The sequence below is a fragment of the Chaetodon auriga genome, chromosome 19 (assembly GCF_051107435.1).
Source record: "Chaetodon auriga isolate fChaAug3 chromosome 19, fChaAug3.hap1, whole genome shotgun sequence".
In the NCBI taxonomy this organism is placed as follows: domain Eukaryota; kingdom Metazoa; phylum Chordata; class Actinopteri; order Chaetodontiformes; family Chaetodontidae; genus Chaetodon; species Chaetodon auriga.
In genome coordinates this window covers 2,770,001-2,790,589 of record NC_135092.1, presented here as the reverse complement: position 1 = coordinate 2,790,589, position 20,589 = coordinate 2,770,001, and the positions used below count along the sequence as shown (strand labels likewise).

General features: G+C 41.3%; 1 protein-coding gene across 1 annotated transcript in view; it reads left to right on the top strand.

Moving 5' to 3' along the window:
- The window catches only part of scai (suppressor of cancer cell invasion), a 29,015-nt gene extending 9,855 nt beyond the window's left edge, over positions 1-19,160 (top strand). The window contains exons 3-17 of the mRNA XM_076758413.1: positions 595-690; positions 1,094-1,180; positions 2,077-2,175; positions 3,077-3,173; positions 4,648-4,746; positions 5,021-5,173; positions 7,919-8,020; positions 9,356-9,457; positions 9,836-9,914; positions 11,011-11,110; positions 11,299-11,380; positions 11,977-12,049; positions 12,210-12,383; positions 12,766-12,866; positions 13,880-19,160. Of these exons, the coding sequence (XP_076614528.1) occupies positions 595-690; positions 1,094-1,180; positions 2,077-2,175; positions 3,077-3,173; positions 4,648-4,746; positions 5,021-5,173; positions 7,919-8,020; positions 9,356-9,457; positions 9,836-9,914; positions 11,011-11,110; positions 11,299-11,380; positions 11,977-12,049; positions 12,210-12,383; positions 12,766-12,866; positions 13,880-14,026 (1,591 nt within the window). The 3' untranslated portion in view covers positions 14,027-19,160. The remainder of the gene's footprint in view (positions 1-594; positions 691-1,093; positions 1,181-2,076; positions 2,176-3,076; positions 3,174-4,647; positions 4,747-5,020; positions 5,174-7,918; positions 8,021-9,355; positions 9,458-9,835; positions 9,915-11,010; positions 11,111-11,298; positions 11,381-11,976; positions 12,050-12,209; positions 12,384-12,765; positions 12,867-13,879) is intronic.
- Positions 19,161-20,589: the final 1,429 nt, after the last annotated feature.

Genomic DNA, 20,589 nt, shown 5'->3' with positions numbered 1-20,589 from the left:
TTGACACTGAGCCACGTGGCCAGTCACAGTCTTTTTGAATATTATTTATCAATATGTACACACCCTCATGTCTGGAGAACTTTTCCTGCCCATGCGTCAGTTAGCATTTTGCTTTTTTGCAGTTGTGTTAAATCTCTAATTATTGAACTGGAAATGAGGAATGGAACTGGCAGTTGGTTCTTGGTTCTGCAGAAGGCAAAATGGGCATTTGACTTCTGCAAACAGTCTAATGAGAACAAACTACAGGCCATGAAGCTGAATAATTAAAGCGAGAGTCCAAAGATCTGTATTTGTACCAGTATTTAAACCAAGTGTGCATCAGATCTTTTCTATTTGAAAGTATTGGTCTTTGCTCACAAAATAATGTGTGCTTGACTTGAAAGAACTCTTCCAAAGTGACAGAAAATAGTCTGAAAACCCTTCAGACGCTGAGGACTCAAAGCACCATGACTACTAACAACTGTTTTCCAAAACGTGTAACTGTTCCTTTAATTGCAGTCTGCTTGCTTGTGGAGCTGAAATCTTTTTAAGATGCTAACAGCATGTGATTGTTTCTTTTTCCTCCTCTGACCTTTAATGTGCTCTTTGCTGCAGAGACCTTCCTCAGTATGGACACAAGCAGTGGCAGTCCTACTTTGGACGGACTTTCGATGTCTACACTAAGCTGTGGAAGTTTCAGCAGCAGCACAGGTTATTTCCATCTCTTATTAGTTCACAGTGTTTTCAAGAATGTGGTTCAGGGTAGAATCAGTCAAATGGAGGGAGGCGTGATGATTCAGTAATCTCACTAGTTAATTCAGCACCAAGAATGAGGAAACATATTGAGTTTGGATGTGATCCATCCATGTTATAGCCCTAGCCGAGCTTACAGAAAATACAGCACTGTTAAACTTGTTTGGACTATTGTTGCCATGTTCCATCAGATGAAATGAAAATGCATCCAAATCGTCACACAGTAGATGTTTGTCAGTTCATTAACACAGGGACAGATGTAATAAGTGATTCATGTCACAGTGCCTGGTGTTCTGTCCCTCTCTGGTTGAATTATTTCTTTGTGCAGTGCTCAGGATCATCTGTTTTCATTTACTGACAGGCAGGTTCTAGACAGTCGGTATGGCTTGAAGAGATGGCAGATCGGGGAAGTTGCATCCAAAATTGGACAGCTTTACTACCACTACTAGTAAGTCAATTATGTCTTGACTGTGTGCTTCACCAAATACTTTGACTGCCTCACGGGTCTGTTTTTGCCTCTTTTGCTTTGTGCTGACTCCAGTCTGATTGAACTTTAACACGTAAAATCACACGGCTCACCAATGTCCTGCCAGCCTGAGAGGCGGGGAGAGAAGGTTTTCACATACAGGGCAAGGAATTTGCCTTGGTGTTGTAAGAGAAAGGAAAAGAGAAAACAAAACAAAAAATAAAAACTGGACCAGTATGTCAGAAATATGAAATAGAGAAAATAGAATAAATATATGAAAAAAATAGAAGCAATGAAGGATAGGATGTTAACCAAGAAATGTGCAAAAATCAACAGTGTAAATATAAAGAACATGTGCAACGTACAGCAGTAATAAAGTAACATGCTGAGTCAGATATGTGTAAGGAGACTTTCTGTGAAGGTTAATGACAGTAAAGCGTTTGATAAAACACTCTTTAATTTAGAACTTTTATGCATTTATTCATACAGCCTACACATCTATGTATATGTTGCCCATCTTATTTCCTGCCCCCTCCTGTTTTTGGCTGCACCACCTGAGTACACTCTCCCAGGTGGACTTTGGACGGCCAAAATACCAACAGCTTGCTCTGCACTGCCTTGTTTGTACGAACCTCTCACCTGTTTGTTCCTCTCCTCCCACCTGTGGACCCCTGGGCACCAAAATATCACATAGACGAGCAAAGTGAATTTCAAGGACAGGAAAATGCCAAATGGTCGGAGTTTGTTTGGAAATGAATTCTGTATTTTATCCATTGGTTGTTTAAATTTGTAGCTTTGGTTTAACAGAATCAGAAGTTATGAAGTGTGTTGAAATGTTGATGGTAACACACCCCCTGCTCTCTGACCTTGATTGACAGCCTTCGTACCTCAGAAACAAGTTACCTGAATGAGGCCTTTTCATTCTACTCAGCCATCCGTCAGCGCTCCTACTACTTTCAAGTCAACAAAGAGGACAGGTACGTTCCAGAACATCTTCTGTTAAACTATTGTGAGTTGCGACTTTAGGCAGTAGGTGTATTTTCACTGATAAATCGCTTGAACATTTAGTTAAATTCTCAGTATCATTATCATCTGTAAATTCTGGATATGTTCAACACATTGAAAGTCCAAGGTTAAAGGATTAGCTGGGGATATTCCCTAGTTTGGTCATTGTCAACACGTCCCATGAAAATGCCCAGTCCTCTTTGTCCTCTCTGTTCTGGTGCTGGCTCTGAGCCATGAGCCCACTGGTTCCTTCTAAAGACGTCGAGCTTCAAAAACATGTCATGAATATTGAAGTTTATTTTTGAAAAGTAGTTTTCTGACACTGCCGGCCGCTGTAGCTTTTAGCAAACCGCACAAACAGGAGGACACAGTGCATTTGTTGGGGACTATTTTCAGTGGCGGATTAATCCACATTTGGTGCTCTAGTGAATGTTTGGGACAGGGGGACGGTGTGTGTGAGATTGAGTCAAAATAAACTACAGTGTGTTCATGGTGATGAAGGACCATGCTGCTCAGTGCAGCAGTGTGGCTCACTGATGTGTTTCTGATAGTTTTAGAACAGCCGTGGAGCTCTATGGCACAGAGGAATGAGAAACACCAGGCGTTGATACGCACAATACTCACTGATCGGATACATTCAGTGTTGGCTTGGGTTTGCATGTTGGATTTGTTGACATTAACAATAATATGGAAGATCATCAGACCTGCTCTTTTAATTTAACCACAGACACTGGCAAGCAAAGTATGGTGACCACTAGTGTGTAAAAACATGCAGATTGTAGGTGTAGCCATGTGAAAAATACTTGAAATGTGTCGGTTATGATGGATTTCTTAACAAGTTCATGTTGTCTTCCCTCGTCTTTTTCTCTGCAGGCCAGAATTAGTAGTGAAGAAGCTTCGATATTATGCTCGCTACATAGTCGTCTGTTTACTGCTCAACAAGATGGACCTAGTCAAAGTTTTGGTGAAGGTATGTTTTTTTTAACTAGAGCATGCTGAATTATCAAAACCTTGTTAGTTCAACCTGGTTTTGAACTGAAACATCCCTGGTTTTAAAGCATATTTCTAATTATTTACCAGAAGAGCAATCAGTGCAGGTTAGGCATTTAGTTCAGCTCTGTGGAGGCCTGGGGGTCCATCCATTGGTGCACAGGATCATTCCTGCACAACTGCAGCTGCTGCTTATACAGAGCAGGCACAATGGACTTGACTGACTGAACATGCAGGGCTTGGGCCTTGGTATGGACACATTTAGGTGATAGTATTGAGACAAGCCAACTTCACTGCCTTCACATAGTTCAATCATGGTTTCAATCCAGTGTAGCTGTACCATCGTAGGACACCACAACGCTCCTGAAACATCTAACGAAATGATGCGGAATGCTCTTCCAGCTCTGCTTTCTCATGTGCATTTACTATTACTACTACTACCAATCACACTCAGCGTCATGGGCCAAACCCACCAGCATGATTTAGCTAATGGACGACAACAGCTGACTGAACTTGCACATGAGAATTTAATGCTCCACATTTACTAAGATGTAAATCTACTTAAAGTGTATCAGGCTGATTCAACAGTAATTACTGAACCAAACATCCTGTACTGGTTCAGGATGAATGCTTGTACCATTACGCCCCTAACACGTTGTGATGCATGGTAGCTTCTGTGCTAATGCATCAGCTGCCAGTGGTGGTGGTTTCTAAGAGAAAAGTAGCCACCACTGTGCACAAAAGACTTGATCCATGCTGAATCTTGTGGAGGTTTCCATCCCCCATACTGGATATTTCCCTGGACAGCAAATCTGCTTTGAGAATCTGAATACCAGCCTGCAGGTGTAACTGAACACTTGACCCCTGATGAAGGCCACTGTGGTCATGTTGTCAGTCCTCACAGCACCTCAAGAGAAGGAGGGAAATGCTTTAGCATTAAGGAGACAGCTATTAGATTTAGGGAGGCATATTTGACAGAGCTTCTCCAAACCCCATCCACAGCTCATTTCTCAGACGGTCACAGAGACTGCAGTCATGCTGTGCTGTTTCTTTGCCACATTTGCACATGCCATGCATGTCCATGCCAAGGTGACATGTAACATCAGAAGCGTCCTGTCCACCGTCGTCACCTCCTCATATTACTACTCCCCCTTATAACCCAGCATGAGCTGCCCTTTGGCAAGTGGACTCAACAAAACAACTGTCCGAGTTACTCTGAGAATAATTTAGGAGGTGTATCCCTCAGTGAGACATCAAAACTAATGCAGTGGCTTTGATTGCAGTTTCCACTTTCCCCATTCAGAATACTGGGGCAAGTTAGCCTGCCTCATGAAATTTGTATGAGACCTTATTTTATAAATCTAGCACAAGTCAAACTTTTGCCGTACTGTGAAAAAGTGTTTGTAAATTTTCATGACCCCATCTGGAACTTCATGGCTGTCTGCTACCTCCAGGAGTTATCTGAGGAAATCGAGGATTACACGCAGCGATTCAACACAGAGGACCAGTTGGAGTGGAACCTGGTTCTACAGGAGGTGGCAGCTTTTGTAGAGGTAACTGTGACAGTAATTTCAATGTTTTCTGTGTTGTTATTCATCACGTATGTTACGAATGTGTTTGATTAGATTGTCCTGAGGTCCACTGACTTCTCGGTGAAGAAAAGCAAACTAAAGTTGTGGAGTCTGTAAAATGAGGCTTGGGATGAGTTTCTGAAAGTAAAAACTTGATGCAGCTTTTCAGCCAGGTCAATAAACGAGCCGCTCTTGTGAGTCGCCTGCTGTCAGGTGCATTGGATCAGCTGTCCTCACTGCTGTTTCTCTCCCACAGGCAGATCCAGTGATTGTTCTGAACGACAACAATTCTGTCGTCGTCACCAGCAATCGGCTCCAGGAGGGAAGTGTGCCTCCACTGGAGCAAGGCATGGTGGTTGGGCAGCTCATCCTTGCAGATGCACTAATCATCGGCAACTGTAACAACCAGGTTTTAACCCACTAATTTTAATTCATACTTCCTAACACGTCATACACATCAACACAGTTCTTGAAAAAACTTGTTGACTCTCAAACGAATACTGATACTACATAGTAACAGTAATTTTGTAATGTGTCGTTTACTTCCGCACACATTTTCTCACACAGGAAGGAGTCACTGAGCGAGAACTAGAAGAAGAACTACTCATGTGAACAGATTTGTTTTTAAGTTACACAGACGGGTACTTTAATAGAACTTGTCGTATTCACCAGTTTTCTCCTATTTAGTTTTCTCTGATGTATGAATGAAATAACTCCACGTCTGTTGTGCAAGTCACATACAGATAGTGTGGATTTCTCCACATGGGTACTTTATGAATGTGAAGTTGTATGTACCAGACATCAACTAAAACAAAAATAATAATAAAAAAAAAACTATGTCAAATTAATATTTCACCATATCATTGTGATGTAGATCACAGCGGGGTATTTTAACTTGACAACTTCGATATTTCAGTGGCTGCTAGAAAACATCTCAAAATCTAACTGCTGTCTGCTGTACAGTGTAACATCACCTGTACTAAGTAGATAGTAGCTCCCCATCAAAGGTGCCCTGTGGAGTTTTCTTCTAAACAAACAAAACTTCTGTTTACAATGAGTGTTTTTCACTAAACAAATTGTGTGTATTGTTGAGACCCAACAAATGGTTTTCAAACCACATTGTTTGCATTCAGCTGAAAGAGCTTTTGTTAATTATGCCCCAAAGCTCTGGAACACTCTGTCTATAGATAACAGAGAAGCAGCTCGCTGAATATTTTCAAAAGAAAGCTAAAACCTGATCTCCTCACTTTAGCCTTTAAGTAGCTCTGACTTCCTGATACACACCTGAAACTTTGCTTTGCCTCTCACGTTGCTTGTCTTGCTTGTTTGGCCTGTACAACTATGGAGAAGGAAAGTGTTGACCTACAATTTCTAGTCATTGGCCTCCTACCAGAGCAAATTCTTCATTCATATCAACATTGACTAATTCTGGAAAAAATGATGGCGAATCTTGAAAAGGTCTATATGGAGAATTAAAGTCATTTCTGTGTGAGGTAGGAACTCACCACCACAGCTCAGCTCCATCACATGCTCCCCCCAAACACTCGGGATCAGGCTACAGATTTGCTCCTTACATGAGTAAATGAAGACCTGCTCATACCACATGTGTGGACTGTCTGTTTGTTTCTGCTCAACAAATTGTCACCCCCAGTTATGTGAGGGAGGGGGAATCTTCAAGTTTTGATCACCATTCAGGCTAAGACAATACGCTGTAAATAATTTCATTTTTGTGCGACACGTCACTGTTGTACTCGCTCTTGTGAGTCAGAATCTTTTCTGATTTTGGCCCCTCAGCTCTTTCAGGGAGTTGTCAAAGTGATGCAGATGTACAGCGGGTCTGTGTTCAGGGCATGAGGGTTTACTAATCTGTCCTGACGGTGCCTTTAACGTAACACAGACAGTTGACAGAATACACAAATAATTCACAGAAGGAAACTGAGTAAAACATGAAACAAAGACATGAAAACAAGCTTTTTCTGCATTTTGTGAGAAAGTGTTCTTTCATATTTGGGGAGCCAGACTTTTTGCTGGCACTAGCTCTTTGTCCAAATGTATTTTGCTTGTTTCCTCTGAACACGGTCGGGTGTTATTTTACTGTTCAGCATGTCTGACAAACCCCTCCCTCTCTGTCTCTCTGATCTGCCTCATTTATCCTCTCAGCCTAAGGTAACTGTATAATCTTAGACTGCTAAGTTATCAGCTAACACTAGCGCTAGCTAGCTTGCTTGGTTATCAAGGTTCATCCATAACTCCCGTTAGCTGACACAACACCCAAAAACAAATTTACAGTCCTGTAGGCTTACACAGTGCCGTGGACAGCGCATTCCCCCTTAGCTGAGAAATGGACGTGTCCTCTGAGCTGGCCATCAGAAAGAATGCAGCTCTAAGTCTCTTCTACGTTGGCGTCATTGTTCAGACCTGAAGGTGTCTGTCCTTTTTCCAACCTAGTTTAGATGAAACCACGGCCACTTCATATGACGAGGGTAGGGTCGTTTCTCTTCTGAAGCCGTGATGGGAAACATTTGAGTCAAGCATTGAGGCTGTATTATGTGTAGCTCTGGTTATGTCAGACTTTTTTGCAGTGGGGTTCTAAAACAGACAGCTAGCAGCGGTGCAGATATAGCGCACTGCCAGCTGCAGCTTCCCTGTTAAATACACCTTTTCGACTGTCACAGTTCCTTTTGCTTGGCCTGCTGCTGCTTCCCTTCAGGTCACTGCCGGCAGTGGCACTGGAACCATTACGGCTGCAGAGCAGGAGTGACCCGCATGAGCACAGTTTCTATGGGAACGTAGCTGCCGAGGCGTGGGTGTGGTTTCAGCTAAACTGGGTTAGAAAACGATGGAGTCGACTTGGAGGCTACGCCCACCTCTTTTATTCACTATGTGTTAAAAACACAGGTTGTCCTGCTTTGGTAGGTGCTGCCAGTAGTTGTTTTGCCTTCTGCAGGTTATAATATCTGACTGACCAAAAAACTAAAATCCCTAAATTGGAGAAAATTTTCTTAAGGTTTTTGCTCAGTTCTTAACATTATGGCACCCTGGATTTGCGTGTGAATGCCCACATCTTGTCATCTCACGAGCAGGTGTTTGTTTGTTTTTTTCACAAATCTCTTGACAGTAAACTGATGTCAGTGTTGTTTTCGTCCTTTTGTAGGTGAAGTTCAGTGAGCTGACCATCGATATGTTCCGCATGCTTCAAGCTTTGGAGAGGGAACCTGTAAACCTGGCCACACAGACGTCAAAACAAGGAACACTGGTGAGTGACATGTCTGTGTGGATAGTGTTTTTTAGTTGAATCAAGGCTATTACAACATAATCATTATCAACATTGACTAATTCTGGGAAAAATGATGGCGAATCTTGAAAAACTTCTGTGTGAGGAAGGAACTCACCACCACAGCTCAGCTCCATCACGTGCTCCCCCCAAACACTCGGGATCAGGCTACAGATTTGCTCCTTACATGAGTAAATGAAGACCTGCTCATACCACATGTGTGGACTGTCTGTTTGTTTCTGCTCAACAAATTGTCACCTCTAGTTATGTGAGGGAGGGGGAATCTTCAAGTTTTGATCACCATTCAGGCTAAGACAATATGCTGTAAATAATTTCATTTTTGTGCGACACGTCAGTTTTGTACTCGCTCTTGTGAGTCAGAATCTTTTCTGATTTTGGCCCCTCAACTCTTTCAGGAAGTTGTCAAAGTGAGGCAGATGTACAGCAGGTCTGTGTTCAGGGCATGAGGGTTTACTAATCTGTCCTGACGGTGCCTTTAATGTAACACAGGCAGTTGACAGAATACACAAATAATTCACAGAAGGAAACTGAGTAAAACATGAAACAAAGACATGAAATAAGCTTTTTCTGCATTTTGTGGGAACATTTCTAAAAGTGTTCTTTCATATTTGGGGAGCCAGACTTTTTGCTGGCACTAGCTCTTTGTCCAAGTGTATTTTGTTTGAATCAAGGCTATTACAACATAAAGACAGGCTATGTACATTATATTAAAAAAAATAATAATAATAATATTGCACTTGTGTGTGTATGTGTATATACATATATAGGTAAATATACGTATACGTGTGTATACATGTGTATTTATATGTATACGTGTGTGTGTGTGTGTGTGTGTACTTGCGTGTGTGTGTATGTTTATATATATGTATGTATGTATGTGTATACATATGCACACTCACATGTATGTACATATGTATACATATGTATGTCCATATATGTGTCTGTGTGTTTGTATTCCATCTCAAACTTCAAAGCACAATATTCCCAACAAAGCAACATTAAACATGTTATGTCTCATAAATGATGCAGTCTCTCTCAGGGCCATTCAGTAGCAGGTACCTGTGTGTGACTGTGTTTTGCCCTGTAATAGCAGGCCTGTAATTATGCTATGATGGAGTGCTGAGTGAGATGCGTTACTCCCTTAAGAGTTGCATCATTCCCCACTGGTGTCAGACTAATTTTGGGTGACAAACGTGATGAACATGAAAACAGAATCACCTCCTGGAAGACCTGTCTTACATAAAGTGAACTTGAACTGAAACGTGAGCAGTAATTTTATAAAATATGTCTCCACAGGAACCCAACGAGAAGCCAGCAAAAAGAGAAAACCCCCACAAGTATTTGCTGTACAAGCCGACATTCAGCCAGCTTTTTACGTTCTTGTCTGCCTCTTTTAAGGTCAGCATTCACTTTAAGCATAGCTTTTCTGGGTGAAGTGTCACTTAAGTTAATGGTTAATTGTTAGACATTCAAAGTCACCATCAAATACACAGGATCTCATCCTGGACTCTTACAAGTGCTGGTTGTGACATTGTTGCTCCAGCTTTCTGCTGCCATATTGATGTCTAACTGGGGAACTGACTAACTGGGAAGGTTTTGATTATTTGAGTCCATATTTGAATAAGTTTTCTTCTGCACCCCCTACCCATTATTCTATTTTCTATTTTTATCTTAAAATTGCATGTAAGCATTTAAAACACATGTAGCACCTAGATTTAAAACAGTCATATTTCTTTGCTACCTTATCGTTTTTCCCCTCATTGCTCCAAATTCCAGGAATTGCCTGCCAACAGCGTTTTGCTTGTCTACCTGTCAGCTACCGGAGTCTTCCCGACTGGGCATTCAGATTATGAAGGTAAAATATTAAATAATTCAGTTCAGTCCCATATGCTTTACTGGCATGGATGTAACAAAGGGAATATTGCCAAAGGAATAATGAGATTAAAAAGAAAAAGGCACAATTCATAAAATCCAAAAAATATCAGAAAACAATGAATACTTGCTTTGTGTGTGTGTGTGTGTGTGTGTGTGTGTGTGTGTGTGTGTGTGTGTGTGTGTGTGTCAATGCATGGACAGTGGAGGGTGTGGCTGGCTCTGTATTTAGCTCCTACGTTCAACCCTCCCATCATTCTAAAAGCAAGGAATTATTCAGAATGATCAAACAAATACAGACTTTACAGAGTTCCAATCATGTATTGTGATTCTTTATTATCAGAACACACATTTTTATTGTCTCACATGCTGCACTGTTCAAATGTGTAAGGGACAATTTGACCATCTTGCATCACATTTCGGTGCACTCATCATTAGCTTCAAGCTTTGGCACGTCTCAGGGCCGCCTGTCAGAGAAGAGTCTTTTCTTCTGCTCGGGATCTGTTTCTTTGTACATGATGGGATGTCAAAGTAGCTGCTTAATGCCTGTTGCTTTATGGACAGCTCTCACAGTAGGTTATGTCACTGGGTCAAATGTGTCGACAAGAAAGGCAAGCAGATGAGAAATGTGTTTTGATGACCAATGATAGTTGCTGTCATCATATTGTCGTCCTTAAGTGTTGCGTTACCACCATCTGCTGGCTTTTAACAGCTTCACAGTGCATCTATTTACAGTGTCCACTCAAAGTGATCCCATTCCTGACACTGTCCTTTCTGTAGCTCAGACCTAACTCAGTTACTGGTACACAGAGGAGCATTTTCAAACACCTGAACGATACAAGTTTCTCATTTTTGTCACACATGCATACCTGTGTGCTATTTATTTGAACTCCTGTGCCCGACCTTCTGCACATGTTGATGTTCAAGTGTCTTAAATCTGTGTCTAGAAGTTAGTTCGACCTGTTGCGCCTGCTAATGCAGTGCAGTGATGCTGACCAACGTAGTGTGGACTGCAGTGAAATATCTGCTCCGTATGTCACAATCCACCTCAAGCTTTTATCTTTGAACGTTTCCTGTAGGACCGTATGACTTTGGAGGAGTTCTCACAAATACAAATCGAGATGTGGTGAACGGAGAGATGGTGCAGAAGAGGAATCAGGCCCAGAAAGAAATGCACTGGTGAGAGACTGTTTATCTTTCCAACATATTTATTAGCATTTTTTCAGATCTCTATCTTAATATAAAGTTTAGATACTCTAACCGTGTGTTCACAACCACTAACCTGAGAAACAACCATCTGTGCAGAAGTGCACCCTGCAGGGATAGACATGTAAGTTCCTGACTTTTCCGGGTTTGTCATGTTGCAGCCTTCATCCAGGGGACTTATTCCCTTTCACCCGGAAGCCACTTTTTGTCATTGTGGATTCTTCCAACAGCACAGCCTACAAGGTATGTAAATCAGTTACCTGTAAAAAACAAAAAACAAAAACCTGACTTCTGACTGTGGTGGGGTTAGAAACACTGAAACAAGCTTTCTATGAATTTTGTAAGCATTCATAAACATGTTCTTTCATATTTGGGGAGCCGTGATTTTTATTTCCCTACAACACAGTCAGGTGTTATTTTCCAACATGGAGGACAAACTCCATGTCTCTGATCCAACCTGTTTGTCTCCTCGGTATAAGGATAACATTCATTCATCTTCTATACCCGCGTATCCCTTTTGGGGTTGCGGGGGGCTGGAGCCTATCCCAGCTGGCAGTGGGCGAGAGGCCGGGTACACCCTGAACCGGCCGCCAGCCGATTCACACTCACACCAATTAACCTCATGTCTGTGGGAGGAAGCCGGAGTGCCCGGAGAGAACCCACGCATGCATGGGAAGAACATGCAAACTTCATACAGAAAGGCCCTGCCCAACCCGGGGATCAAACCAGAGACCTCCTTGCTGTGAGGCACGCGCACTACCTGCTGCGTAAGGATAACATGTGAATGCATATTCTGATGTTTAATAGGACTTTTTTGTGTCTTTTGTTTATCCTGACAGAATTTCACAAATCTGTTTGGCCAGCCTCTGGTGTGCCTACTATCACCTACAGTATATCCCAAGAGTGTTCAAGGTGTGTCACTCCACAACATTTCATTAAAGGACAGGTCTGGTGATAGTTTCAAGTTGCTGCTTTCACAAGGTTTCCAGGCCCTGTGCATGTGATCGTGGACAGAAAATGTGTCTCATGTTCTCACCTCTTACCTGTGCCATGTCTCTGCCTACCTGTTCAGATCAGTCTCAGCGTGGGAGTCTCTTCACTCTGTTCCTCTACAGCCCACTCTTAGCTTTCTCCTCGGTGTGCGGCTTAAACAGCGTGCGACGAGGACTGTGGGAGAGGGCTCAAGAGTTCCTTCGTAAAGTCTACCGGGACATCGGGCAGATGATAACCCGCTCCCGGACCATAGGTAGCTCATCTCCCATAGAGTCTTTCATCTCTGCTCGTATGTTGTGAAGGTTAGAGTGGGCTGTGAAAAATGCATATTCATACAATTCATGTTTTTCTTTATTTTCAAATAGCCAGCATCTTTGATTCTTAGTGTTTTTGTTTGATTAATTAATCCTTTAGTTTACAAAATTTCAGAAAATATTGAGAAAGACCAGCAATTCAAAACTAAAGATATGCAGTTGACAATAATCTGTTGTAAAAGAGAAAAGATTCTTCCGCTTGAGAAGCTGAAATCAGTGATTGTTTGCCATTTTTTGCTTTGACGGCTGAAATGATTCATCACTTATTAATATCCGTTGATCAACCAATCGGTCATCGGCTTCTTTCCACTGTCTCCACAGATCAAGCCTTTTTACAGTTCTTTGGAGACGAGTTCCTTCGGCTGCTGCTTATCCGCTTTGTGTTCTGCTCAGCTGCACTGAGACTGCATAAACTCTTCCGGGTAAGTCACTGCTGCTGTGGGTCTCCTACCGAAGTTTGATTGTTTGTATGGTGAAGAGCAGGGTCTGCCCCAGTACCCAGGCATGTGCTCTGGAGCACTTCACACGCACCATCAGGCACATAGCAAAGTGTGTATCACTTCTGGAAAATGCCTACGCACAATACACTTAACCTACACTTGATACACACTTGTCCTAATAGCACTTCAGAGCATCTATTTAGAGCGGCAGCTGGTTGCTGACCACCTACACACCACCTCACATCTTAAAAAATGCTATTCATCCTGCTTCAGTGTTTGATTTTTGGAGCAGGTCCTGTGATTTTTGTTCTACAAAAACAATCAAACAAATATGCTCTTATTTCATTAATTTGGGCTGTGGCCATAGTTGTAAAGTTTCCTTTTCTTCTTTGTTCACTGAGGTTTGCATTACCCAACAACAACAGCTAACAATCACCAGAGTTTATTCTCAGCGTTCTTGCTTAAGACCAGAACAGTGTGGGCATTTCAGCCAGATGCAAATAAAATCAGAACGCCTGCAGAAACAACAGCATTGCAGGGTGTAGGTTTCTATGGCAACACCAAACATGGCACATAGTGTAAAGGTTTATTTAAGCAATTTAACCCCCAAAAAACAGCTGATTGTGTCCAAGAATGTGCGCGTGGAGCTTGATTTTCAAACTGAAGCACTGCACAAAGATGTATATGTTCTTGCAAGTTACTTCACCAACACCCAGCTGATGAAGCTGAGGTGTATGAAGTCTGGAAATGTTTTCGGGTGAGAAAAAACCCAGTTTTAGTCTGGACTGAGGGCTGAAACAGAGAGCAAAAGATGCTGGCAAACAGGCTATGTGTGGACATGTTGTTTCAGTAGAGACTTGTGTCCACAGTGAAGCAGCAAACAGTTCATGGCAGCTTGTAATGACAACAACTTTTCTGCTAGTTACCAGTACTCCTTCAAACGTGTTTGTTGTGTTATTAGTGGGACTCAGAGGTGTTTGATGCTGTGCTTGCAGGAGTCCCGGAGCTTCCCAGAGTCGTATCCTGAACTCCCCAAACAGGACACAGTAGAGAGCAGCCTTCTACAGAAGCATATTTTGGAGCTGGCGACCATGCTGGATGTGCAGAGCCTATTTTGGGATGATTCACTGGAAGCCTACTAACATCTTCACACAGGGCAAAATGGCATACGTGTACATACAGACTCAACTGCCAGAGCCCTCACCGTTGTCTCTCTTTTTTTTTTTCTTTCTTTTTCTTTTTTTTTTTTACAGGTAATGAAATAACTGATTCAGCACATACAAGTTCATGTCTTTCATTTAACTGTTGCTTGTGGAATCAAATGTGGTGCAACATTAAAATGTTCACATAGATAAGCCAGACAGTTTAACATAGTGTAAATTCCCCATTCGGGTCTCATCGGCTTGCCTCGTAAATATAAGCATCACGTAAGAGTAAATAAACAAAAGAGGGGCTGCAAATAACCTTTCAACTCGCCATTCTCCAGTCACATGTAGGGTTGAAAACTGCAGCCTTAACTTCATTCCTGTGACAGATAAGTGTGAAGACGCTCTCAGTCTTGGTTTTTGTGTTGTTGTTTTTTTTTTTTTTAGTTTTATTTATCATTGTTTAGGGTGAAGGTTGTGCAAGCCTAAAGGATAGAAAATGGAAAAATCCTGGGAAGCTTCCAGGTGCGACTTTATCTATCTGTATGAAGGCAAAGCAGGCTGGTGCTGAGAGAGAGCACAGTGCTAAAGAAAACCCTTCATATTAAAGGCAAGCATAGCGTTAGCACATTACTCGCACGTTGAGTTGGAATTTCAGTGATTTCACCAAAAATGTTATTACCGCTCTGGATTTTTGTATTTGCCAAACAGTGCTTGCTGTACAGCAGCTTAACTTGTAGCAAGCTGAGGTGCATGAGGTCATGTTCTGTTGTGTGTTGTAGGCCCTCACTAGCTGTAAAGATCACACTCCTTTATGTCATTAACCAGCATCTATGACCTTTAATCTGCCATTGTTATTGTTTTTTGAAAGTGGTAGTTGTTCCTTTTCCACATCACTGTGCTGTACTTGCATGCAAAACGGCAAAGAAATGTATCCATATTGTTCTTTTATCCACAACGAATGGCCTCCACCTGATAAGGACATGACAAGGCTTGTCCTTTTGAAATGGCACAGGGTTGGATGTAAATTGAGTGCATGCGTTGCATGGGCATGTGCATTTGTAGTTGAGTCAACAAACGAAGACAATCTAGTTTGATAACAGGGGAGATGGTTTAGTGAAAAGGCAGCGTGGTATGAACACCAACGTGTTTTCACAGACATGTGCTCTTAAGTTTGAATGACTCGCCAACACACCTCTGTAACCTTAGTGATGACAGGGTTATCGCGTGACCTGCCAGTTGCGTACGCTGGATGGAACATCCTTAGCTTGCTTTTTTTTTAACTACAGCCAACACCAATCACCTTACTTGATTGATTCTACTTGTCTGCCATTGATCCACTTCTTCAAGCTTACAGATGCTGCCATCTTAGTCACTGTTAGTGGAACCCCAAAACGCCTCTCTGCTTATAAAGATGTAGTGTTCATTTGTGTTTATACTGTGCTGGAAAGGTGTCGGTTTTACCACAGTCTGCCCCTGATCTGTGACATTCATTAACTTTGTCCTGACTCATTTTTCCTTCTGCTGCATTTGCTCCTCATTGGTGCTGCAGCTGCAGAACTAAAACCAATTCAGTGGAAATAATATTACATCTGCTTAGTCATTCAGTAAATATCAATAAAGAAATCACAGATTTTTCTACATGCGTGATGCACTTACCATCACCTGAAGGTGGAAACATTGCACTGCTGCAGGTCACAGAATCCAGTGTAATGCGGGAGGCAGGCTGAGGAGAAGCACTCGACTTACGTGATGGTGGCTGGATTATAGTTAAGCAAAGGACTGTCATTCACACCTTTGTTCTGAATACCCTCCCACACACACTGCATTTGGCAGTTGTCTCGGTGACTCTGGTGAAGTGTATCCACCCTCTGTAATGTCATGTTCAGTCAGTCAGTCAACAAAAGAAACTGTCTGAGCAAAGCTGTTATGAAAGATTCAATAAGGCTTGAAGCGTTACGGATATTTTACCAAGTTGCTGGCCCCCGATCCAAAATGGAAACAGCTATCAGAACCCATGCTGAGTGAAGGCCAGGTTAGGCTTGAAAAGAAGTAGTTCATGCAATGTGTCATCCGACCACGTCAGAGGGCGAAAATGCCACAGTTGTTGGCAAAGTCTTGAAGGGGCTTGTCTTGAAGCATACGGACAGCCAGAGACTGTTAGTGGTTTGTGGAGGAGCTGCAGCTGAAGGCACTTCTCCATCATTCAGTCATGGTGGTTACTGCTTGCAAGTAAGAACTCTTGTGATAATTAAAAATATAATAGTAGTTTGCAGGTAGTTTAGATGACATTGCTGAGTGGACTCACTGAGGAATGAAGTGGATCACAGGAAGCATCTTGTTGTCTGAACTGATCCTGTTCATGGCCTTGAAGCAGGCAGCCGCCTGTCCTTGTAGCCTAATTATGCTGAGGCATTGCGGGTTCTACTGTGTCCCAGGACCTGTATCATCATTCATCCTTCTGTCTCCAATTTCAATTTCAACTTTTGAGCTGAAACTTAAAGATTGCATGAACGCTATGCTAGCTGGCACCTCTACAGGCAGTTGAAGTACTTTTTCATTCATGGATTGTGTCTGTTTGAGTTTTGCTCTGCAGTAGAAAGCAGCATGTCAGTCGACATCAGTGGTCTGTCGTGCCAGAGTGACACCCCCCAATGCAGTCGTGTTCCCCTTTCATCTAAGCTGTTGAGTTAAGAAAGCACAAAGACCTGGTCAGTGGTGACCAGGTGTCCTTTTTGACTTGAACTTGAGTTGAATTTCCACTATCAACAAACAACTTTAGCCTTTAGGCTAAATCAGTTGTGTGCAAATAACATTTAAATCATTTAATGATATCATGTTTTACATTTTAGTTTTAGACAGTTTAGGACAAGATAGAAGGTTTTACGGGACACATGCTGTTGCATGGTTTCACAGGGTATGCAGTTTTTTGACATAGTATTTTTAATAGGAACCTTTGTGACCTTCTTTTTTGGCCCACTAGCAGAGGGGCTCACAGATGGCAGTGTCTGTCAGCAGGTCTCCGTCCAATACTTTGACCCTAAGAAGGATATTTCAAATACTAGAGTTACTGAATTGCCAGGAAATTGCTGATTTGTTGAGAAATGGATTCCTAAAGATTTTGACACCCGCTTGAAGATTTGGTTGAAGACGAGGCTCTGCATTTTCAAAATCTACTGACCAATTTTCCAAACTTTGCTGTGGCTGTCTGTGATCCCCAGATGATGAATGCTTATTTTCTGAACAATCCCTGACCTTTAGTGCCATTCTTAGGCCAGAATTTTACTTGGCACACAAGCCATCAAATTTCCTCTCCTGTAAAGGATAAGGCTGTCCTTTCTTATTTGTATTATTTTAAGACCAAAGACCAAAATCAACAACATTCATCATCTCTCAATACTTCTCCCTACCCTGCCTGTCAGTCAAGCCCAAGCCAGTGGTTCAGAGACACTTATTTTTAAAAAATATTTAGCTTCATTTTAGAAAAAAGGCTCAGTAATTTGCTAAAGCAGCAGGTCGCTGTAGCTTTAGCAAACATTGCTTTAACAGAAGGAAACATTTGTTGGGGACTATTTTCAGCAGTGGATTAATCCACATTTGGTGCTCTAGTGAGTAATTGGGACAGCAGGACAGTGTGTGTAGGATTGAGTCAAAATAAACTACAGTGTGTGTGTGTTCATGGTCGTGAAGGAAGCCAGTGCCACAGTGTGTCTCACTGATGTGTTTTAGTAGTTTTCGGACAACGCTGGAACTCTGTGGCACAGAGGAATAGGATGTATTAGGTACACACAATATGTGGTTGAAGATACATTCATTGTTGGGTTGTGACTTTTCATGGGGTTTGTGGAAAGTTAGAAAAACATAATATCACCAGCCTTATCCATTAAAAACAGATTTTTTTTAACCCCAATTCTGCTGAGGGTCTCAGAATAGCTAAAAGCTAAATCGTCGGTATGTAATATCTTTTCGTCCAGCTAGGCTAGACAAAGGTTTGCTTTAAGGTTTGTATAGATAGTTTCATACATTTTGAATGATGCTGCACATCTTAATTAACATACCCCAAAGTAGAAATGAGCTTAAGGCAGGTAGAAAAAGTCAGAATGTTTATCAGGTGTTGCCGTTGCGGATTTCTTTGTGGCACCAGCAGGGGGACAGATTGCACAGACCGTTGTAGTGATGCTGATACCGAAACCAGCTGACAGTGAACTGCCCTGGACCAAAATGTTCAAATAATGCAATGATACAGGAAGTAGCCACGCCGGCTGGTTGAAATTAAGATTTTTGAATTGACAAAAATCGTATGAAGAACACTATTTTTAGTGTTAGTTATATTTATTGACATTGTCAGAGTATGTGTACAGATAATGTAAAGCAATGTTTTGACACAGATGTGTTTGTTCAGTATTTAGTAAGTCTATGAAATGTGTCATGAAATATGAAGTTGAAATTAAGGAGGAGCAAAATGTTGATGAGGCCAGCTTGTTCTTCGGCCGTTTTTCTAAAGATGTTACATTCCAACTTTCCGAGGATTTGACGAGAAACAGAGGAGATCTCCCGCTGTTTTCTCCATTTTACATTTGTCTGGGAAAGTCAACCATTTCTACATTTCCTTCTATTTTCCTTGTAATATCAACCTCCACATTCCCTTGTGTTGACAGTTATGACGATTAAGATATTGTAGGCTTGCACTTTATGAAGTTTGATATTGTTCTGATCTTGTTTGTTGTGCTTTAGGGAAAAAAGAGAAACTCCTTCCATGTGATTGTTCTTCATGCCAGCCCTTCACACTGGTGACCTTTTTTACAAAGAGTAAAAGTTGTGTGAGTCAGTGATTTCAAGCATTTTCCTATAGGAACTTTTCATGTGCTGTCACTTTTTTAACAGCTTCTGCCTGAAATGTGTCCAACATATTGGCTGGTTTCTACGATAACATGTTCTTTTACGTGTGTGAAAGATGTAGAAACTCTGTTTTACAGCCAGCGGTGCTCTAAAACGATGCTGTCGGTGGGGATTGCAATGCCAGTCATGATTATTTACTTAGCAAAGAAAACAAAAGGAACAATAACAATGACAAAAAAATGAATTAATAAATGAAAAAAAAGTACATGTTTGGACATCAATCAGAACAGAAGAGGAAGAAGTGAAGAAATGTATTCATTTAAATTGTCAAATATTGCATGTTGACAAGTTTGTACGTTAAGTCTCAAAAACTCATGTTTATATGTTTATAATGTGTTATTTATGGTGTGTTCCCTGAACTCAAAATCCATGAAAATAGCAAATATTGTGGCCAAATGGCACAAGTAAGTATTATTTATTGGGAAAAAAAAACCCATACAGTGAAGTGCACTGTACTCTGATCATAATTATAACTATAAAAAGAAACAAATAAACGAGAAACCGTGTAGCTTCTGTTCAGAACGTTTGCTGCAGTCATGTCTTCTGTGCTTCGTGTGTAAAACAGGACCATTACACGCACAGGAAAAAAGGCTGAATTTGCATTTGCTTGACACAGGATTATGCATTGTATGATTGTGTGAATTTCTTTATTTTTTTCATGTTTTCAGTGTGACAGAAGCTACCCAGCAGCATGGTGCAATAGTGTAAACTGATTCTGCATGATGAAAATGCCGTTTCCTGCTTCACCTGTATTGATGAGTGTATCAGAGTAGATTGTTGTAGAGCCTGTCAGGTCCTGGGAGCTGATTCCTTTTATTGCAAAATTAAAGTGATAAATGATAGTGAAAAATCTGATTTGCACAAGATAACTGGTGTGAACAAGATACAGTTAAATGTACAAACAAGATATTCAGAAAGTAGTACCTGGTGTGAACAAGATATGTTGCGTAAGATAGCCAAGATGCTAACTTTTGCCAACTACATAAGTGCTATAAACAGACAGCTTGTGCAAACAGAATATTAACTGTAAACAAGATTGCTTGTGTGAAAAAGGCATTAAAAAGATACTGACTTGGGAACAAGATATTAATGTATGCAAGAGAGATAACTGCTAAACCAGCTTGATGAACAAGATATTCATTTGTAGGCGCAACATATTAAAGTATCGTGCAAACACGATGTTAACCTGTAAAACAGGATCGCTTATTTAAACAAGACAGATTGAGATTAACAAGATGCTGAACTGTGCAAGTAAGATATTCATTTATGGGAACAAGATATTATACTAAAAGTTATTAATTTGTGCTAAGGACATTAACTTTTCGGAACAAGATTGTGTCTGCAAACATTAACGACATTAACTATCGCAAACAAGATGATAACTTGTGTGCACAAAATAAATTGTGCACACTTTCTATTTGAAATGAGATGTTAGCACTGGTGGCTCATCTACATCATGCAGAGTTCATGCTTTTCTCACAGGGATTATAAAGTCTTATGCAAGGTGTGCACTGTGACAAACCCAAGATCCCACTCAAGCAATGTAAGGCTGTCTTCTCTCTGCTGCCATTGCCTTTACACACTGTTTTTATTGGTTTGCCTTCAGAAACAGCTGAACTTTCAAAGATGGCTGAAGTGATTCATGTGCTGTACCTGCTTTA